The sequence below is a fragment of the Symphalangus syndactylus genome, chromosome 12, assembly GCF_028878055.3.
Source record: "Symphalangus syndactylus isolate Jambi chromosome 12, NHGRI_mSymSyn1-v2.1_pri, whole genome shotgun sequence".
Lineage (NCBI taxonomy): Eukaryota > Metazoa > Chordata > Mammalia > Primates > Hylobatidae > Symphalangus > Symphalangus syndactylus.
In genome coordinates this window covers 31,879,001-31,900,179 of record NC_072441.2, presented here as the reverse complement: position 1 = coordinate 31,900,179, position 21,179 = coordinate 31,879,001, and the positions used below count along the sequence as shown (strand labels likewise).

General features: G+C 38.0%; 1 protein-coding gene across 12 annotated transcripts in view; it reads left to right on the top strand.

Annotated features, from left to right (window-relative positions):
* The window catches only part of USP33 (ubiquitin specific peptidase 33), a 68,993-nt gene that overhangs the window by 36,545 nt on the left and 11,269 nt on the right, over positions 1 to 21,179 (top strand). For 4 of the 12 annotated variants that reach the window (XM_063624101.1, XM_063624096.1, XM_063624100.1 and 1 more), the window contains exons 11-21: positions 2,105 to 2,245; positions 4,424 to 4,536; positions 5,670 to 5,842; positions 5,965 to 6,035; positions 6,661 to 6,694; positions 9,666 to 9,711; positions 10,257 to 10,437; positions 12,749 to 12,875; positions 13,837 to 14,006; positions 15,337 to 15,418; positions 16,774 to 16,882. In XM_063624101.1, the coding sequence (XP_063480171.1) occupies positions 2,105 to 2,245; positions 4,424 to 4,536; positions 5,670 to 5,842; positions 5,965 to 6,035; positions 6,661 to 6,694; positions 9,666 to 9,711; positions 10,257 to 10,437; positions 12,749 to 12,875; positions 13,837 to 14,006; positions 15,337 to 15,418; positions 16,774 to 16,882 (1,247 nt within the window). Of the gene's footprint in view, positions 1 to 2,104; positions 2,246 to 4,423; positions 4,537 to 5,669; positions 5,843 to 5,940; positions 6,036 to 6,660; positions 6,695 to 9,665; positions 9,712 to 10,256; positions 10,438 to 12,748; positions 12,876 to 13,836; positions 14,007 to 15,336; positions 15,419 to 16,773; positions 16,978 to 21,179 lie in introns of those variants that run through there. The other 8 variants (XM_063624099.1, XM_063624095.1, XM_063624098.1 and 5 more) reach the window with 4 other exon arrangements.

Sequence of the window (21,179 nt, the reverse complement as noted above, 5' to 3'; positions counted from 1 at the left end):
CCTGCTGTGATAGATTATGCCATGTTACTAGTCAGTGTTCCTTTGAGAAAGAGCATGTGGCCAAATGAAAGTTGAATTGCTTTGTAATTTCTGTCTTCAAGAGTTAACTTATCTTGGCTTAAAATGTGGTATGTAGTTTTCCAAAGCACACAAAATTGGGCTGTTAGAGGTTCAAATTATGTGATCTTAAAATAAGTGGCAGACATGTAATGTAAAAAAGTTTATTTTCTGTAATTACTGAAGAGTGAGAGTAACTAAACAATTTATTTAGGTATTTGAATGAATCCAAAATTTCTTCTTGAGAAAGAATAGGAAGACTTGTGGTTCACTTGCGTAAAGTGCACAGATGCTTTCTAATCAGGAAGACTAGGAGTGTTAGGTTCCTTAACTATACTGATCTTGTGTAGAAGTTGTTAGTGAATAAATATGTCAGGTATCAGTATTGAAAGACAGCTTTGACTGCTGTCCAGGCTTTTCTTGTCAAAAGCCCAGTTAAGCCTGACTAGGGACATACTCATCTTTTATTGCTCTGTAACAGGTTTGTTCTTATACATAGTAACAAGGGGATGACCTAAATCAGGAGTCTGAGCTTTTAGGTATTTTAAGGGCTTGATGAAAAAAATCTGGCGAAGTCTGTAAGGCACACAAACCTAAAATACTTACTCTCTGGTCCATTGGAGGAAAAAATTGCCAACTCCTGATCTAAATCTCATTAACTTTATTCCCTTCAGAAAGTCCTAGAGTGAGTCGTTTTTTCACTCCCAATATTATGCCGTCTGATTTAGTCATGGTTGAAATATTGAGAAATGCCTATGTGAAAAATGATTTTGCATTATCTGGAAAAATTTCTGAGTACATCCCCTTTCAAGATCTCTTATGAACGATTCTCTTTTCTTCACTCAAATAGTTACTGAGCACATTCCCTTGCCCTGGAATATGTTAGGCACTAGGAATCCAAAGCAAACAATCAAGGTAGCTCTTACATTTTCTTGATTCATCTTATAATTTAATTCTAAAAAAAGATTCTTTCCTGATGAAGTGGTGTGTTTCTTATTACAGTAAGAATAAAATAACTTATGATTATACCTACATTTCTTGATTTTGATTATTATGTTAGTTTGGGAGAATAATCGATTTTTCTTTCACATGGTTTTAGAACTTCTAAAAAACTGTCCTGAATATCTTTTTTTTTTTTTTTTTTTTTTTTTTTTTCTGAAACAGGGTCTCATTCTGTCACCCAGGCTGGAGTGCAGTGGCATGATCACATCTCACCACAGCCTCAACCTCCTGGGCTCAAGTGATCCTCCCACCTCAGCCTCTTGAGTAGCCGGCACTACAGGCGTACACCACCATGCCCAGCTAATTTTTAGATTTTTTTGTAGAGATGGAGTCTCATGATGTTGCCCAGGTTGGTCTTGAACTCCTGGGCTCAAGTAGTCTTCCCACCTTGGCCTCCCAGTGTTGTGATTGTAGGCGTTAGCCATCCAGCCTAGCCTCTTTTTTTTTTTTTTTTTAATGTTATATTTGGACAAACAAGATCCTCTTTGGCTTTGTATTTCCACTGCTCACTTCCTAAACTGCCTGTAATAGTAGTGTGTTATAAACAGTTGGGATTAGGCATGGTGGTTCACGCCTATAATCCCAACACTTTGGGAGGCCAAAGTGGGTGGATCACATGAGGCCAGGAGTTTGAGACCAGCCTGGCCAACATGGTGAAACCCCATCTCTACTAAAAATACAAAAATGAGCTGGGCCTGGTGGCACATGCCTGTAATCTCAGCTACTTGGGAGGCTGAGGCAGAAGGATCGCTTGAATCCGTGATGTGGAGGTTGCAGTGAGCTGAGATTGCACCTCTGCATTCCAGCCTGGGGGACAGCGGGAGACTCTGTCTCAAAATAAACAAACAAACAAACAAAAATTAGTTGGATTTCTGGGTAGAAGATTACTGTTATTTTGCTTAGTAAGCACTTTTTTAAGTATTTAACTTGACATTTGTTAACATGAATTGTGTTCAAAATACCAAATTAAGAAACCTTTAACATTATTGGACAGTTAGAATAATTTTACTATTTAAGGTAATAATGCAAATTTTAAATCTTACAGAATATATCACTGATGTCCATTCGAATGACCTGTCTACACCACAGATCCTTCCATCAAATGAAGGTGTTAATCCACGTTTATCGGCAAGCCCTCCTAAATCAGGCAATTTGTGGCCAGGATTGGCCCCACCACACAAAAAAGGTAAAACGTTTCTCTTATTCAGTCTCTTTTGTCTTGGGTCTTAGTTTAAAATGATGATTTTGATACTTGATAAAGTGTTAATTATGAAATATGATTTGATCTTTCAAAATTGATAGTGTAATTTTACATAGACATGATTAAAAATTTTGTGTGTTGGTACTCTGCTTTTAAAATTTTACATACAGTTGAATTTGCTTTTTCTTGTGTAGAGCTTTATGAATTTTAACACTTGCAGCATAGATTCTTGTTACCACCACCACAAACAGAATACAGAACAGCTCTAACACCCCAAAGAATTCCTGCATAGTACTACTTTGTAATCAGATCATCTCTCTGTTCCTATGCTCTGGCACCCTTGATCCTCTTTTCTTACTGTTTTGCCTTTTCCTAGAATGTCATATAAATGGAATCATATAGCATGTAGTCTTTTGATTTTTTAAAATCTTTTCATATGTAGTCTTTTGAAACAGATTTGCCTCTCAGGATAATGCATTTGAAATTCAGATATGTTACTGCATGTCTAAATAGTTTGTTCCTTTTACTACCAAGTAATGTTTACTTTTTTTTTGTTTTGTTTTGAGACGCTCACTGTCGCTCAGGAGTACAGTGGTGCAATCTTGGCCCACTGCAACCTCCGCCTGCCAGGTTCAAGTAATTCTCCTGCCTCAGCCTCCCGAGTAGCTGAGACTACAGGTGTGTGCCACCATGCCCGGCTAATTTTTTGTATTTTTAGTGGAGATGGGCCATGCTGGTCTCAAACTCCTGACCTCATGATCTGCCCGCCTCTGCCTCCCAAAGTGCTAGAATTACAGGCGTGAGCCACCATGCCTGGCCTAATATCTCGTTTTTTATGGGTATACCACTATTTATTTACTTAGTCATTGGCGGACTTTTGAATTGTTTCCAATTTTTGGCGATTATGAATAATGTTGCTCTAAAATTTATGTGTAGGTTTTTGTAAGAACATGTTTTCATTTGTCTAGGACAAATACCTAGAAGTGGGGTTATTGGGTTTTGTGTTTGTTTAATCCTTATAGTTATATTAAACTGCCACACTTTTTACCAGCGTGTCTACCATTTAGTATTCCTTCCAGGTATATATTGGAGTTCCAGTATGACGTTTTCTTAGAAGAAAACATAGGAGAAAGTCTTCATGGCCTTGGGTTAGACAAAGAGTTCTTAAAGACATTAAAAGCATGATCCATTAAAGAAAAAAATTAAAAATTTTTGTTGACAAAGGACATTCAGAGAATGGAAAGATAAGGTTGGATGTATTTATAAATCATATAGCTACCAAAGGACATGTATCCAGAAATATATAAAGAACTCTTAAAAACTTTAAATAATAGAATCTTTTCTTCAAATAAAGCCTTACTTGGAAACAAAAACAAATAAGTGAAAACAGAATTGCTCTCAAGTCAGGATAGGGAGACTGAACCCCTCCTATTTCATCTTTAGCTTGATGATGACTTTCATCATCTTTCCCTCACTTTCTATCCTCTTTCCCTCTTCTTTTGACTTGTAAAACATTTAAGTAAACATCCCAGTGATGAAGCATTTGTGATTTTGTGCTCATTTAGAATTTTGTTCATTTTCTCGTATGTACATTTATGATGGTCAAGGATCATTTATACTTTAAAAAAAAAAAAAACAGGCTGGGTGCGGTGGCTCAGGCCTGTAATCTGAGTACTTTGGGAGGCCGAGGTGGGTGGATCATGAGGTCAGGAGATCGAGACCATCCTGGCTAACATGGTGAAACCACGTCTCTACTAAAAATACAAAAAATTAGCGGGGTGTGGTGGCAGGCGCCTATAGTCCCAGCTAGTTGGGAGGCCGAGACAGGAGAATGGCATGAACCCGGGAGGCGGAACTTGCAGTGAGCCAAGATCGTGCCACTGCACTCCAGCATGGGTGACAGTGCGAGACTCCATCTCAAAACAAAAAAAACAAAAACAACAACAAACATCTTAAGCCTTGTCTGCTTAGTTTCTTTTATTTTTTTAATATTTATGCTCTTTTGAAGAGTATTTTGAAAATTTCCTTTTTAACACAGTAATTTTTACAGTTTAAGGATTCTAGAGATCATATACAAGTAAGATTGACAAGACAAAAAAAGATTCCAGAGAAAAATGTTAAAGGAGCTGCTTTGATTTTTTTTTTAATGTTTTTCAATCCTAGCTCAGTCTGCATCTCCAAAGAGAAAAAAACAGCACAAGAAATACAGAAGTGTTATTTCAGACATATTTGATGGAACAATCATTAGTTCAGTGCAGTGTCTGACTTGTGACAGGGTGAGTATGAGGGTATTAGAATACACAGGAAATTCCTGTCAAATGATCTTTAAAAATGTGACAAGATGATGTGAAAAGTTTAATTCCTTCTCTTTGCTATTGATGATCATACATGCATTTATTGTGTTTACGTCAATACAAATTGATTCTAGGTGTAGAATTTACTTTTTTGGAAGTAGCAGCATCCTGTTTAAAGGATGGTGAGCCATCATTGGACAGGCACATATTATCCTTCATCATCTATTTTGGTTACATATAAAGGTGAGAAGTTGCTTAGCAACAAGAATTGGTAATACCTGCATATTCTCCCAGGCTGATGAAATTTGTATACTGGGAATCTGTTGATATTCACAGGTACAAAGCTGTGAATGTATCTCTTACATTTGGTCATACATGGTTTGTAAATATTTTTCCATGTTTAGGATGGGACTCAGATACTAAAGGTAGTGTCAAATTTGTAGACAATAACAAAGGCATACATTAAAATCATCATGAATTTTTTAATAACACTTCAATCCTTCAAAGTTTCTTTGAGCTTTTCTTAAGTGCAGTTTTACTTTAGTGCAATGATGAATATGAAATAACATCTCAAAAACAAAAAGAAGATTTCAATTATTGTGTTAGAATCTCAAGTCAAATCTAAGAACTTTCAATGGGGTCATTTTAATGTAGGTTATTTTGGTACTAAATATTTAAGTGGGATTATCACGCATGTTTTTAGCTATTTAAAATTAGATGCCAGATTTTGTCTCACCCTTTTTAAAAAACATTTTAAAACTACCATCAAAGGTCAGTTTTCAAAAGTAAATACAATAGTGCTTAAGAGTTTGGACCTCAAGATGCAGTGGCTGGATTTGGGGTGTTTAATGCTGCAGTGTCTGTGATTGTAATGGGGATGCTAATAGCTACTGCACAGGGCTTATGTGAAGATACCTGATACAGAGCAAGTGTTTTTTGTTTTTTGTTCTGCTATTATGACTATGAAAGCAGTTCAATTTGTGTTTTTTTTTTTGTTTGTTTTTGTTTTTTTTGCTTATTTAAACATGCTTTGATCTTTAGAGTCTAAAATCTAACCTTGGAAATGTTTTGCTGCATTATGTTCATTCCATTTTTAAAACACAAAACAATTTTAGGTATCTGTAACCCTCGAGACCTTTCAAGATCTGTCCTTGCCAATTCCTGGCAAGGAAGACCTTGCTAAGCTGCATTCATCAAGTCATCCAACTTCTATAGTCAAAGCAGGATCATGTGGCGAAGCATATGCTCCACAAGGGTGGATAGCTTTTTTCATGGAATATGTGAAGAGGTATGTATTTATTTTCTTTGTATTACATGATTGTTAAAACTGCTGTTTCTGCTGTACTGGCAGAACACTTCCTTTTTTTTCTATCAATGATGTTTCAGGTTTGTTGTCTCATGTGTCCCTAGCTGGTTTTGGGGTCCAGTAGTAACCTTGCAAGATTGTCTTGCTGCTTTCTTTGCCAGAGATGAACTAAAAGGTAAGAAATATAATATCTATGGCTAAATTTTTGTAGGTGAATCTAAAATACTAGTGGGACTAAATAATAAAATGTATTCATAAAAGCTAAGTTTTAAGACAGCTTAATAGTACTTTCACATATTGGCATTCGGTTAGTGTCTACCTTGATAATATAAATATAACAAGAAAAATCACATCCTGAAGGAATTCATGTGAATTCTTGTAGTATAAGACAAATGATAAGTGAAATGTTTTAAAGCTATTCTGAGATCCGTAGAAGGGCAGACTCAACCAAAATAATGGACTTATTTATGTGTCTGTAATTGTGAACTACTCCATATCATTTAAGGTCATTCACTATTTTTGTGTGTCTAGCACCTTGCTTGGACATATGACAGGCAGTCAGTAAGTTTTGTTCAATGAATAAATGGAAAAGATATTATTTGAGGTAGGTCTTCAATGTTGGCAGGAGTTAAGGGAGGGGAAGGTAAATAGTAACCTGATTAATGAGCATAGATTAAAAAAAGGGAACCTTGTTTTACTGTGCTGGGAGGTCAGCATGGAGCAAAATCAAATAATTACAGGACCATAATAAGCAATTTGCTGTTAATTTGAAACCAATGCCAGATCTGTTTTATTTGCAGGTGACAATATGTACAGTTGTGAAAAATGCAAAAAGTAAGTGACATTGACAGTGCTTTTAATTGCATGTTGTGTATTTTTCTTGGTTTTTAGAAGTGGGTTTGTGGAGTTAAATTTGCCACTCTATTTAGAAAAATATAGGCCAGAAAGCTTTATCCTAGTAATAATAGAGATTAGCTGTTTTGTGAAACAAATGAGAGGTAAAAATTTGACAAATTTAATAGGCTTATTTAAGATGTGAGAGAGTATATTTTGAGGGATGAAATCTGTATGTGATTTTGCATAAAACGTTTTCCTAAATAAGGCAATATTTTCTTCTGAATTACCATTTTAACAGGCTAGATTCAGGAAGTGAAAGGTACAAAGTTTCAGATCTGCATAAAATTCCTAAAGGTTATACCAACTTTGATGTTATCTGCTGTTAACGATGGCAGACGAGAAAGACAGCTAAAGTCTGATTTTGTTTACATCTACTACCAGCTGCCTTTTTCTGTCTTGTAATCAGTTTAGACTTTTAATGCTTCTTAGTGGTAAGTCAGAAAAAAGTATGTTTATTGCGGCACTATTCACAATAGCAAAGACTTGGAACCAACCCAAATGTCCAACAACGATAGACTGGATTAAGAAAATGTGGCACAGATACACCATGGAATACTATGCAGCCATAAAAAATGATGAGCTCATGTCCTTTGTAGAGACATGGATGAAACTGGAAACCATCATTCTCAGTAAACTATCGCAAGGACAAAAAACCAAACACCGCATGTTCTCACTCTTAGGTGGGAATTGAACAGTGAGAACTCATGGACACAGGAAGGGGAACATCACACTCCAGGGACTGTTGTGGGGTGGGGGGAGGGGGGAGGGACAGCATTAGGAGATATACCTAATGCTAAATGACGAGTTAATGGGTGCAGCAAACCAACATGGCACATGGATACATATGTAACAAACCTGCACATTGTGCACATGTACCCTAAAACCTAAAGTATAAAAAAAAAAAAGTGTTGGAAGACTTGGTGAAAAGCAACTATTTGTGAGGCAAAGTGAACTGGAAATTTCTTCTCAATCTCTGTAATAGAAATACAACGACTTGCTAATAAGATCTGGGATAATACAGACTTCTAGTTCTTGGCAGTAACCTCAAGGAAACATTGATCTGCAACTGATCATGACATGACAGAAAGGAATGGTATACTATTTGGTTGATAAAGATGAAAAAGCTGACTTCTACTTTTGGAGAAAGTATCACTTTGTTCTTGAAGCCCTAGCTGACTGCTGAAAAGGAAGTTGGCTTGGAAAGGGATTGTTCCTTGTAAAGCAAAGCATACTAAGAAAAAGATAACAGTGAAGATGGAAAAGAACCTTGCATCTACCTCCAAATTCAGAGTAGAGATCTGTCAAATGTATATTAATTTTGATTATTAATAATAAGCATCCTTTATCTTTTTTTACACATGTAAGAATAAAGTTTTGTTTTTTTTTTTTTCATTTGAGACATAGTCTCATTCTGTTGCCAAGGCCGAAGATTCAGTAGCATGATTACAGCTCTTTGCAGCTTCAGCTTCCTGGGCACAAGCGATCCTCCTGTCTCAGCCTCTCAAGTAGCTGGGACTACAGATGCATGCCACCATGCCTGGCTAATTTGTATTTTTTGTAGAGATGGGGTTTTGTCATGTTGCCCAGGCTGGTCGCGGACTCCTTGGCTCACAACGATTTGCCAACATTGGCCTCCCAAAATGCTGAGATTACAAGCATGAGCCACTGTGTCTGGCCAAGACTTTTTTTTTTTTTTTTTTTTTGAGAGGGAGCCTTGCTCTGTCGCCCAGGCTGGAGTGCAGTGGCATGATCTTGGCTCACTGCAACCTCTGCCTTCTGGGTTCAAGCAATTTTCCCTGCCTCAGCCTTTTGTGTAGCTGGGATTATAGGCGCCCACCACCACACCCAGCTAATTTTTGTATTTTTAGTAGAGATGGGGTTTTTCCATATTGGTCAGGCTGGTCTTAAGCTCCTGACCTCAGGCGATCTGCCCACCTCGGCCTCCCAAAATGCTGGGATTATAGGCGTGAGCCACGGTGCCTGGCCAAGAGTTTGATATGTTGACTTGAACTACAAATTTTATAAAACTGAGATTTTGCTTTATCTAGTTTTACTTAATATCTAGATGTTTTAAAGGGATAGCCACACCATAGACAGTAGCACATTTGTTGAAACAAAACAGTTTCCATCAAAGTTATACAACTCTCTAAATTTTTGATTACTGATATCTTGGTTTAAATTACTGTTGTTATTTTTTGAGGTGGAGTCTTGCTCTGTTGCCAGGCTGGAGTGCAGTGGCACGATATTGACTCACTGTAGCCTCCGTCTCCTGGGTTCAAGTGATTCCTCTGCCTCAGCCTCCTGAATAGCTGGGACTACAGGCGTGCGCCACCATGCCCAGCTAATTTTTTGTATTTTAGTAGACATGGGGATTCATCATGTTGGCCAGGATGGTCTCCATCTCCTGACCTTATGATCGGCCTGCCTCGGCCCCCCAAAGTGCTGAGATTACAGGCGTGAGCCACTGCGCCTGGCTGGTTAAAATTATTTTTTACAATAAGGGACTCCAGTGTTTTGATTAAGATATTTAATGTATACAGGTAACATAATTCAGTTGCAAGTATTTCTAGTGTGATATCTTTTGTCTCTGCATTTTCTTTCTTTCTTTTTTTTTTTTTTTTTTTTGAGACGGGATCTCACTCTAGCCCAGGCTGGAGTACAATGGTGCGATCTTGGCTCTCTGCAAACACCAAGTGGTGTTCAAGTGATTCTCCTGCCTCAGCCTCCCGAGTATCTGGGACTACAGGCATGTGCCACCATGCCTGGCTAATTTTGTATTTTTAGTAGAGATGGGATTTCACCATGTTTGCCAGGCTGGATCTCTGCATTTTCTAAAAGATTTTTGCTGCAAATTTAAATATACTAAGTTTTTTTGTAGACTAATTGATTTTCTCTTTTCTCCCCTTAGGTTGAGAAATGGAGTAAAGTTTTGTAAAGTACAAAAGTTTCCTGAGGTATGGGCATTATTTTAATTCAACTTATATTGTGTGGTAGGAACATAAAGTATTAATGTAACAAAATGTAGTAATAAATTCTCTTTGCTTGGTTGAAGAATTGAATGATTGCTATGCATGCCTTTTTAAGAGTATTCAGTTTTAAAATATTGAGTTAAATACCGTAAGTGCCCTTTAACAATGTGCTGTGTTGAACAAAGTTTAATCATACTTGCAGGATCTTGCCAGGTTTAAAGTGTAAAATTAGAAAAACAACTAGCAGTGAACTTAGAAAGTACCTTGTTTCACCATTTCCATATTTTTAACATCTCTGGAAGCAGGTTATAATTGCAGATTAATACTTAACCTTGACACTTCAGTATATATCGAGTAGACTGCTTTATCTAGCATTTAAAACTAAATAAAAATCTAAACTTTATAATTGTATTTTGATTGAACACCTCAGTTTCTTGCTTGTTGAATAAAAATATTACTAAGTTTTACCTGTTATAATGCTTTTTGTTTTCTGTATTGACAAATTAGTTTTGAATTTTATTCTCTTTTAGATTTTATGCATCCACCTTAAAAGATTCAGACATGAACTAATGTTTTCCACCAAAATCAGTACCCATGTTTCATTTCCGCTAGAAGGCTTGGATCTTCAGCCATTTCTTGCTAAGGATAGTCCAGCTCAAATTGTGACATATGATCTTCTGTCAGTCATTTGCCATCATGGAACTGCAAGTAGTAAGTATATAGGTTTAACAGTTGTTCCTAGATTTAAAAAAAAATTAAAATAAGCCTGGGCGTGGTGGCTCATACCTGTAATACCAGCCTTTTGGGAGACTGAGGTGGGTGAATCACTTAATTAAAGCCAGGAGTTTGAGACCAGCCTGGGCAACATAGTGAAACCCCATCTCTACAAAATAAATAAATAAAAAAAATAAACATCCTAATTAATCTTTTAAATAATATCTGAATAAAAGAAAAAACGTTAAAAACAGATGTTACTGCCAATTATTAAAAATGTCAGACAATTTTATGCAATTAAATATTTTTACTATGATGTTTCCAATATTGAAAATTGTATACAGTTAATAAGGCATTAACATGATTTTTTTTTTGGGAGACGGAGTCTCGCTCTGTTGCCCAGGCTGGAGTGCAGTGGCGCAATCTTGGCTCACTGCAACCTCCACCTCCTGGATTCACGCCATTCTCTTGCCTCAGCCTCCCAAGTAGCTGGGACTACAGGCGCCTGCCACCACGCCCAGCTAATTTTTTTGTATTTTTAGTGGAGACGGGGTTTCACCGTGTTAGCCAGGATGGTCTCGATCTCCTGACCTCATGATCCGCCTGCCTCGGCCTCCCAAAGTGCTGGGATTACAGGTGTGAGCCACCACGCCTGGCCCTAACATGATTTTTATACTGGGTTTTTTAAGATTATGTGTTCTAGGCCGGGCGCGGTGGCTCACACTTGTAATCCCAGCACTTTGGGAGGCCGAGGCGGGCGGATCACGAGGTCAGGAGATCGAGACCACGGTGAAACCCCGTCTCTACTAAAAATACAAAAAAATTAGCCGGGCGTGGTGGCGGGCGCCTGTAGTCCCAGCTACTCAGAGAGTCTGAGGCAGGAGAATGGCGTGAACCCGGGAGGCGGAGCTTGCAGTGAGCCGAGATTGTGCCACTGCACTCCAGCCTGGGCGACAGAGTGAGACTCCGCCTCAAAAAAAAAAAAAAAAAGAAAAAAAGATTATGTGTTCTAGCCGGGTGTGGTGGCTCATACCTGTAATCCCAGCACTTTGGGAGGTCAAGGCAGGTGGATCATCTGAGGTCAGGAGTTTGTGACCAGCCTGGCCAACATGGTGAAACCCCGTCTCTACTAAAAATATAAAAAATTAGCTGAGTATGATGGCGGGCACCTGTAATCCCAGCTACTCGGGAGGCTGAGGCAGGAGAATCGCTTGAACCCGGAAAGTGGAGGTTGCAGTGAGCTGAGATTGCACCATTGCACTCCAGCCTGGGCAACAAGAGCAAAACTCCATCTCAGAAAAAAAAAAAGAAGAATATGTTTTCTAATAGCTGGGTGTTTGTGGGGGCTCAGTCAGGCTGGTGGGGAAAATTTTAGTTACAGAAAATATACACAACCCCTTCTGGAGGGCTGGGAGTTTTTACATGTAGTACTTGGCTGAAGGCAGCCTTGTCCCCTTAGTTAAGTAAAGTAGAGTAGAAACAAAGGCATGTGGGGAGATTATCTAACTAGCTTGTTTACCCATGTGGTCCTAAGACTAACCTTTGATTTACCGGATTCTTAATTGCTTTCTACTTGGGAGGTTTGCAATGTCAATCACCCTCTAGTGGTGTTGACTCAAAGCTTTGTCAATTAATCTGTACTGAATAAATGCGAGTCTCACTGGCTGGTCAAGGCTGCTGTCTGCAACTGTTTACAGCACTCTTCTTGGAGTATGTAAGTGGCCCGGATGCTCAGCCAGACTGGCAAAGCAGAATATCTGTGTCAGTGTACTTTATTCATCGGTCATTGGGTCAGGGTCTGCAGGACAGACCCCCGCAGGTGTTAGTGACTCATGCCTGTAATCCCAGCACCTTTGGAGGCTGAGGCAGAAGGATAACTTGAGGCTCGGAGTTTGAGAACAGCCTGGACAACATAGCAAGACCCCATCTCTAAAAAAATAAAAATAAATTAGCTGGGTGTGGTGATGTGCACCTGTAGTTCCAATTACTCAGGAGGCTAAGGCAAGAGGATAGCTTGAGCCCAGAAATTTGAGGCTGCAGTGAGCTTTGATCCCTTCACTGAACTCCAGCTTGGGCAACAGAGCAAGACTCTGTCTCTTAAAAAATAAAAAAATTTAAAAAATTACATGTTCTGTCAAAAGGTGATGAGGGAATGGTGGCAAGTATGCAAATTGAAAAAAAATACAAGCATAGTTCTTCCTATATTCCAGCTACTGTGCTAGGCACTGGAAGGAAATATAAAAAGTTTATCTTCCTTTCTTCTGTTGTTTTTGTATTACTGTAATGATTTCTTTTCCCTCAAATTCAGGTGGACACTATATAGCCTACTGCCGAAACAATCTAAATAATCTCTGGTATGAATTTGATGATCAGAGTGTCACTGAAGTTTCAGAATCTACTGTACAAAATGCAGAAGCTTACGTTCTTTTCTATAGGTAATGGAAATAACTATAGATGTGAAAGGGCATCTCACATTTTGGGCTTATCAGTGACTTCTAAGACATTCTAATGGATTGCTGAGTCAAGATTAGAAATTGTTTTCCTCCTATTTCATTACAGTAAAATACAGTAAAAGGCTGTATATGTAGAATGATTCTTTGTTCAGAAAATGCTAAATCATTTACTTGAAGAGCAAAGGGATATATTTTGTTTTAGAAAGATTAATTTTAGTGCCGGGCACAGTGGCTCATGCCTGTAATCCCAGCACTTTGGGAGGCCGAGGCGGGTGGATCACGAGGTCAGGGGTTCAAGACAAGCCTGGCCAAGATGGTGAAACCCTGTCTCTACTAAAAATACAAAAATTAGCCAGGCGTGGTGGCAGGCGCCTGTAATCCCAGCTACTGGGGAGGCTGAGGCAGGAGAATCGCTTGAACCCGGCGGTGGGGGTTGCAGTGAGCCTAGATTGCGCCACTGCACTCCAGCCTGGGCAACAGAGTGAGACTCCATCTGAAAAAAAAAAAAAAAAAAAAGAAAGAAAGATTAGGTTTAATTTAAAAATTAGGCATTGATGGTCTGAATTAAGTACCAAATTTTCTCCTAAAGTAGCTAATAATGAAAGTATTACTATAAAAATATTTGGTATTTTTTAGCATCTTATAAAAGAAGATGTTAGCTTCTGAAACAGAAGCAGATTAATTATTTAGCTTGATCTTATTAACAAACATTTGAATGCTTACTGTGTTCCAGTAGTTATGTGGATATCTGTAGGTAAGATACAGTTTCATCCCTATGGGTATATAATGTATTTGGTGGATAATACAAAGTATATTTCTCTTGAAATTCCCAAGACCTAATAAAGATAGTGTTAATATGTGTGTTAAGTCTAATAAGAAAAATCCATCTACTAGTAATGTAGTAAAATGCATATTGAATTTAACTAATCATTGTCCTTAATAGGAAGAGCAGCGAAGAGGCACAAAAAGAGAGGAGAAGGATATCAAATTTGTTGAACATAATGGAACCAAGTCTCCTTCAGTTTTATATTTCTCGACAGTGGCTAAATAAATTTAAGACCTTTGCCGAACCTGGCCCTATTTCAAATAATGACTTTCTTTGTATTCATGGAGGTAAGAAATCCTGTAATGCAAAGCAGTGGTAGAAGTTTGCTGTAAAATAATTGGCAAATTAGGAGAGCCAAGAATTTTCCTCTCCCACTTATTCCCCATTTCCCCACCTGCATTCAAACTTAATGTGTTTTAATTCCATATGATTTCAGAAATTCACCTTTCCTTTTTAATTGTAGGTAATCTCTAGCTTCTTTATTGAACATATATTTACTGAGTACAGGCTTTCTAAACTTTTTGCTAGTGCCTAAGGACACTAAAGATCCTTTTTCTTCTGTGAAAGCTCTAGTTTCATAGTAGAGTCAGATACATAAACAGCTGTTTACATTACAATGAGCTCCTCTATTATATGTCATTTTTCCCACCTGAGGCATTCCTGTGCTGGTGATTTTATCTGTCGACTGTATTGGTGGTTCTTAACCCCATTGTCTAAATGGGTAGCTGGCTTTTTTCCCCAAGTATGGAAATATATCTGGGATTTAAGAAAAAAAAGCCTCATAATTAAATATAACTTTGGCCCTTGTAAGATTGGCTGTGTTAATGTTTATTCCTACAATAAATAGGACCTTTGTGTGACGCCGATTAAACTTCAAGGTTGAAGATGGGATATTCATCGTAATTATGTTTGCAGTGAAACCAAAAGGGATAGGGATACCTGTATTGGACATAGAAATTTTAAAGTGTGTGTTCATCTTGAGGAAACACAATCACCAAAAATGCTTTATAATTACCTTTCTTGGGAGAGAGAATGTAAGAATAATGATTGAGCTGGGTGCAGTGGCTTACACTTGTAATCCTATTGTCTCAGGAGGCTGAGGCAGGAGGACTCCTTGAGCTGTAGAGTTTGAGGTTGCAGTGAGCCATGGTCATGCTGCTGCACTCCAGCCTGGGTGACAGAGTGAGACCTTGACTCAAAAAAATGGCCAGACACAATGGCTCATGCCTCTAATCCCAGCACTTTGGGAGGCCAAAGCAGGAGGATCATTTGAAGTCATGAGTTTGAGACCAGCCTGGGCAACATAATGAGAGCCTGTTTCTACAAAAAAAAAAAAAAAATAGTTAGTTGGGTGTGTTGAAGCATGCCTGTAGTCCCAGCTACTCAGGAGGCTGGGGTGGGAGGATCCCTTGAGCCCAGGAATTTTGAGGCTGCTATGAGCCATGATCATGCCACTGCACTTTCTAGACTGGGTGACAGAACAAGACCCCGCCACTTAAAAAAACAATGATGATAGATCTGTCATTTAGTTACTGTTAAAAAAAAAAAAGAAGAGTTTAATCTTTGAAAGGAATATAATTAAAAGCATGAAACAGATATGTTTAAATTTTTTTTTAGGTGTTCCTCCAAGAAAAGCTGGTTACATTGAAGACCTGGTTTTGATGCTGCCTCAGAACATTTGGGATAACCTATATAGCAGGTTTGTTTTTTAAATCAGACCATACAGTGTTGTGAAAGTCGGTTAAACTGGTTAAAAGGGGATTGGATTATTTCACAGATGGCTCCTTGTGCTGTGTGTTTATTCTTTTTCCCTCACTTATTCATTCTAAAGTGTGAGTAGGAAGACTTTGTAGCTACTGTGGCATAGTATAGATAATTAATTTTAATTTTTTCTAATTGTCTGTCTGTAAAGGTATGCTATGGTAATTTAAGTACCTTGTTTAAAATATTTTGCATATTCCCACACTAAAATTTTACATATGTATATACTCCCACAATTGAGTATCTTACTCTTAAATTGTAAATTTTTTTTCTTGTTTTTTTTTTTTTTTTTTGAGACAAGGTCTTGCTCTGTCACCCAGGCTGGAGTGCAGTGGCACCATCTTGGCTCACTGCAGCATCGACCTCCTAGGCTCCTGTGGTCCTCTTACTTCAGCTTGCTGAGTAGCTGGGATCACAGGCGTGCATCACCATGTCTGACTAATTTTGGGGTGTTTTTTGTAGAGATGGGGTTTCGCCATGTTGCCTGGGCTGGTCTTGAGCTCCTGGGCTCAAGCCATGTGGCTGCTTCGGCCTCCCAAAGTATTGGGATTACAGGCATGCACCACTGGGCCTGGCCTTAACATTGTAAACTTTAAAATTTTAAGATGGAGTCTCGCTCTGTCGCCCAGTTTGGAGTACAGTGGTGCAATCTCGGCTCACTGCAACGTCTGCCTCCCAGTGTCAAGCGATTCTTGTGCCTCACCCTCCCGAGTATCTGGGATTACAGGCACACATCACCATGCCTGGCTAATTTTTATATTTTTAATAGAGATGGGGTTTCACCACATTGGCTAGGTTGGTCTCGCAACTCCTGACCTTTATTTTAAAACATTTTCCACCACAGTTTTCCTACTAATTATGTTTTCTTTAATTAAATATTAAAAATAATTCATACATTGAATGCTTCTTACTTGAGAGGCCAGGGGAGGCCTTCATCTGATGAAAACTTGACTATGACTCTGATGTGTAACTAAGATTTATATGTTGTATGATACTTTTTGAAACCACTTCTTTTACTTCGTTATTGGCTCTAACGTTTTGGAGCAGAAGTAAGGGAAAGCTGAAATATAGATAAAGCAGGTTAAGCAATAAACTGATAAAGTCACTGACCTTAATAAACATAACAAGTCCTTATATGATTTTTGATTTTTATATTACTTTGAGAATTTTATTAAGAGGATTTATTTTTACTGGGTATTTGGCCACTGACTTAAATGTTAGAAGCAAACTTCCTAGAACATAAGCTTTCTTAAGATTGCCATAGTTTTAATTCTTAAATTTTTCATGCTTTAGGTATGGTGGAGGACCAGCTGTCAACCATCTGTACATTTGTCACACTTGCCAAATTGAGGCAGAGAAAATTGAAAAAAGAAGAAAAACTGAATTGGAAATTTTTATTCGGGTAAAAAAATGATGCTTTTCAAATTGATCTAGGATAACGATGAAGACCTGACAATTATCAGAGCTATATGATATTAATAAAATGATTGGATTAAAGAGTTGTAATAGATTTCAAGTGTTCTAGGTGCATAATGGTGAATGACCTCAGGCAGTTCACTACAGTTCTGTTATGTTCTCCCTTTGTGTTTTTGTTTTGTGTGTGTGTGTGTGTGTGTGTGTGTGTGTGTGTGTATGAGACAAAATCTTGCTCCGTCGCCCAGGCTGGAGTGCAGTGGTGCAATCTCCGCTCACAGCAACCTCTGCCTCCTAGGTTCAAGCGATTCTCTGCCTCAGCTTCCCAAGTAGCTGGAACTACAGGCATGCCCCACCACGCCAGGCTAATTTTTGTATTTTTAGTAGAAACAGGGTTTTGCCATGTTGGCCATGCTGGTCTCGAACTCCTGACCTCACATGATTTGCTGTCTTGGCCCCACAAAGTGCTGGGATTATAGGCATGAGCCACTGTTCCTGGCCCCTTTGTGGGTTTTTGTTTTTATGAATTGACAATACTTTTTTTTTTTTTTATGTATTGGCACTGGCAGAAATCTTATTGAAATGGAAAATTACAGGTTTCCTTAAGTTAATGTTGTCTGTAGTCTATCCAGACTACATGTACTACTTTGATTCTTTTGTGAGATATAATATTCTGTTTTTTTGAGGGACTCCTGGGCTTATAAATATACTCATTTTTCACAAACTGAGCATATTATGAGGTGTCCCTTAATTGTAAGCAACAGAAAGTGTGGTCATAAAATCAAAAGCATGAACAACCAGGTTTTATGGGCAAGGACTAGTACCTTTCCAAATATCGAGGTAGCAAGAAGTCTCTGCAGTGCTGCTGTCAGTAACATAGCTCCAACTATTTAAGACAATTGAAAATTTGGATCACTTGAGAGACACGTTTATTGATAAATCTACTGAGACACTATTATGGGGAGGAGTAATACTGCAAGAAAAAAATTGGGATTCTTTTAGTAAAAGCAGTGGAGAAGATATTGAGCAGATCACAATAAGATGTCCAGTATGTTTTGTTTTATTCATTTCCTGCACATGTGTAGACACACACACACACCTGCTTTTCCTCATTGATTCAGGGCTTTTTTGTGCCCTTGCCTAAAGTAAAGTAAATTTTACATTAAAAAAAAAGATGCAGGTATAGATTTATTTATTTTACATGGGCTTCATTTGCTTCTTGAATCTAAGGAAGCAAACTTTAGTTGAATATTAAAAATAGTTTTTTCCATCAATGCTTAAATAATGGCTAATGACTGTGTCTGTCAGGATTTGATTAATAGAAGCTATTCTAAGTATTTTGAATAGAATCAGAATATAGGGAATGAGAGACGTGCATTACTATTGAAAGGACTGGGCAGTGAAGGTCAAGAAGACCACTGCTGACTTTCAGGAAATCTAGAAGTGGAATAGGGTACCACATTGTGAGTGGGAGAGAAGCAGTGGCTGAGAATGGTGTTTATAACCACAGAGGGTAAAGAGAATTTCTGTATAGTGAGTGGCATGAGCCCAATCAAGGGTGTTAGAGCCCAGGCAGGATGAGAAGGGATGCTTTTGTTGGCCTGACATTGGTGGCTACAAGGGTGCAGCATAGGGGCAGTGAGCGATTGGTTCCATATGGGAAAATGATCAAGACATAAGTGTAATGAGTACCAAGTTTCTCATTGTCAGATGAGGAAGTTTCAAATATGGAAAAGGAGAAAACTAAACTGTACCTTGTGTTGTTATTGGATTGGAGTTATGGGTATCTTTGTGAACTCATGATAATAGCTGAGTAAATATGGACGTGTGTGTGTGTGTGTGTGTGTGTGTATGCATGTATAGAAACTTGATATTTCTTAACTCTCACTGAAAGTGCCTTGGATCAATGATTACTCCAGTAGGATTGATCATACCTAGCTCTCAGATATATCTATATCTATATATAGATTGATTAATCTATTGATTACTCCAGTAGGATTGATCATACCTAGCTGTCAGAGATATTTATATATAGATCTATCTAGATAGATCTATATGTAGCTTTATATATAGAGGGAATATGTTTTATATATAGAGAATGTGTTCAAATTAAACATATATTTTATATATATATATATATATATATATATATTATATATTTCTAAATTTTATTCTAAAAGACAGGGTTTCATTCTGTCACCAGGCTGGAGTGCAGTGGCTGGTCATAGTTCACTATAACCTTGAACTCCTAGGCTAAAGGGATCCTCCTGCCTCAGCATCCCGAGTAGCTAGGACTACAGATGCACACCACCATGTGTGGCTAATTTAAGAAAATTTTTTTTTTTGTAGAGACAGTGTCTTGCTGTCTTTCTCAGGCTGGTCTCTAATTCCTGGCCTCAAGTGATTTTCCTGCCTCTGCCTCCCAAAGTTCTGGGATTACCAGCATAAACTACCAGCCTAGCCTCAGAATAAATTACAGTAACATATAACCTCATTAAATAGAATAGGAGATATTGCATCCATATTGGTATACATAAATAAATGAATAAATGGAAAGGATGAGGATTGGAATGCTTACATCATTTCAACTTAACTCCCTCATTAAACACTTATTAATTACAAAGGGAAAAGACTTTCAGCAGAGTATCCGGACACCATCTTGATGAAGATAAAATGAGCATCATTAGAAATGAAACAAATCAATTAGTTGGGTGTGCTGGTGTGTGCCTGTAAGTTCCAGATATTCAGGAGGCGGAGGCAAGAGGATCACTTAAGCCCAGGAGTTTAAGACTAGCCTGGACAACATAGCGAGACTTTGTATCTTAAAAAAAGGAAGGAATGAAACAAAATCAAAATTATGTGCCAGAATAGTATACAATTAGAAGAACATGGCACCACTTCTTTGGTACACAGGTGGATAACCTGAATCTCAAATGAGGAAAGTCACAAACCCTAATTGAGGGACATTTTATAAAACAACAAACTATTTGGAGGAACGGAACATCTGTTCAGCAACTTATTCTGAAATCAAACTAGGTAAAGAAAATTTCTTTGTATACTTGGAATTTTCCTGTAAGTTTCAGATTGCTTCAGAGTTTAAAAAAATTCAAAACTGCATAAAGCCCTTGGAAACGAGTTCAGCTGTCTGCCTATGACAATGCTCAGAGACCTGAGAAGCTACTGCTACTATCAGGACCCAAGTGAATTATTCAAGAGGATGCCCAGAAGACACAGGATGCTGCTGTTAAAGATGTTAGCTGCGTACAATACTAAGTGAGATTGGATTCTTTGGAAGATGCTTAGAAGTAGTGGCAAAACCCTACTTATGCTATCTGTGGATGCCTCAGGCCTGCCCAAAGCTGCCACCAGAGGGGGAAATCGTTTTTCTTTCTCTTATACCTTTCATATATTTCATATATCATGGTTATGTATAGTCTGGCATACTACTGGCAATGGATCCTGCAAAATGTAGGCTTGTCTTCACAGAAGGGAGTATATGAATACATGAAAATGATGTTCATTAACAGAGAATACAGCACAGCCTACCCCTTTGTCAACTCAGCACCCGTATGCACTTACACAACCAAACAACAGTAGCAACAATATCGTGCTTCTGCCTGATGTAATACAACTAGCTCCTGCACCAGTATGTGTTTGCATTTGCCCTTTCCCCATATTTGAGAGACCCAAAGTCCCATCAGTCACTGTACCTATTTCTAAATGATGTTCATAAATCTTTTAGTTCAGAGAGTATAGTCACACTTTTCCCTGTTACAGTCTGTAATCTAAAGAATGAACTATAACGTTAACCACCACCAACATACCTTATAGTAGTAGTCAAATGAAAAGAAAAAAAATAAATTGGTAGTTATTTCAACATCTGGTAAATATTTATAAATATGTACATGGAGCAAGGAAGAAATATGTATCTATAGCTAATCACTACCCATTCCTTATTTCCTCTGTTCTCAGCCAATACCCTGGCTGATTGTGAATGTATTTACCTCATAAAATAACCCAGACCTTCATTTCTGAAGGGTTTGAACCCTTAGTAGTCTTGTCTGTATTAGATTTCTCTGAGTATGGAAATACTAAATGGTGCCTATAGTGGGTTGAATGGTGGTTCCCAAAAAGATATTTCCATTCTCTAATCTCTGTAAATTAAGCTTATTGGTGAATGTGACCTTACTTGAAAAAGGGGTATTTGCATATGTAAGGATTTTTGAGATGAGATCATCCTCAGTTGTCTGAATGGGCCCTAAATCCAGTAAGTGACCTTTCACAGA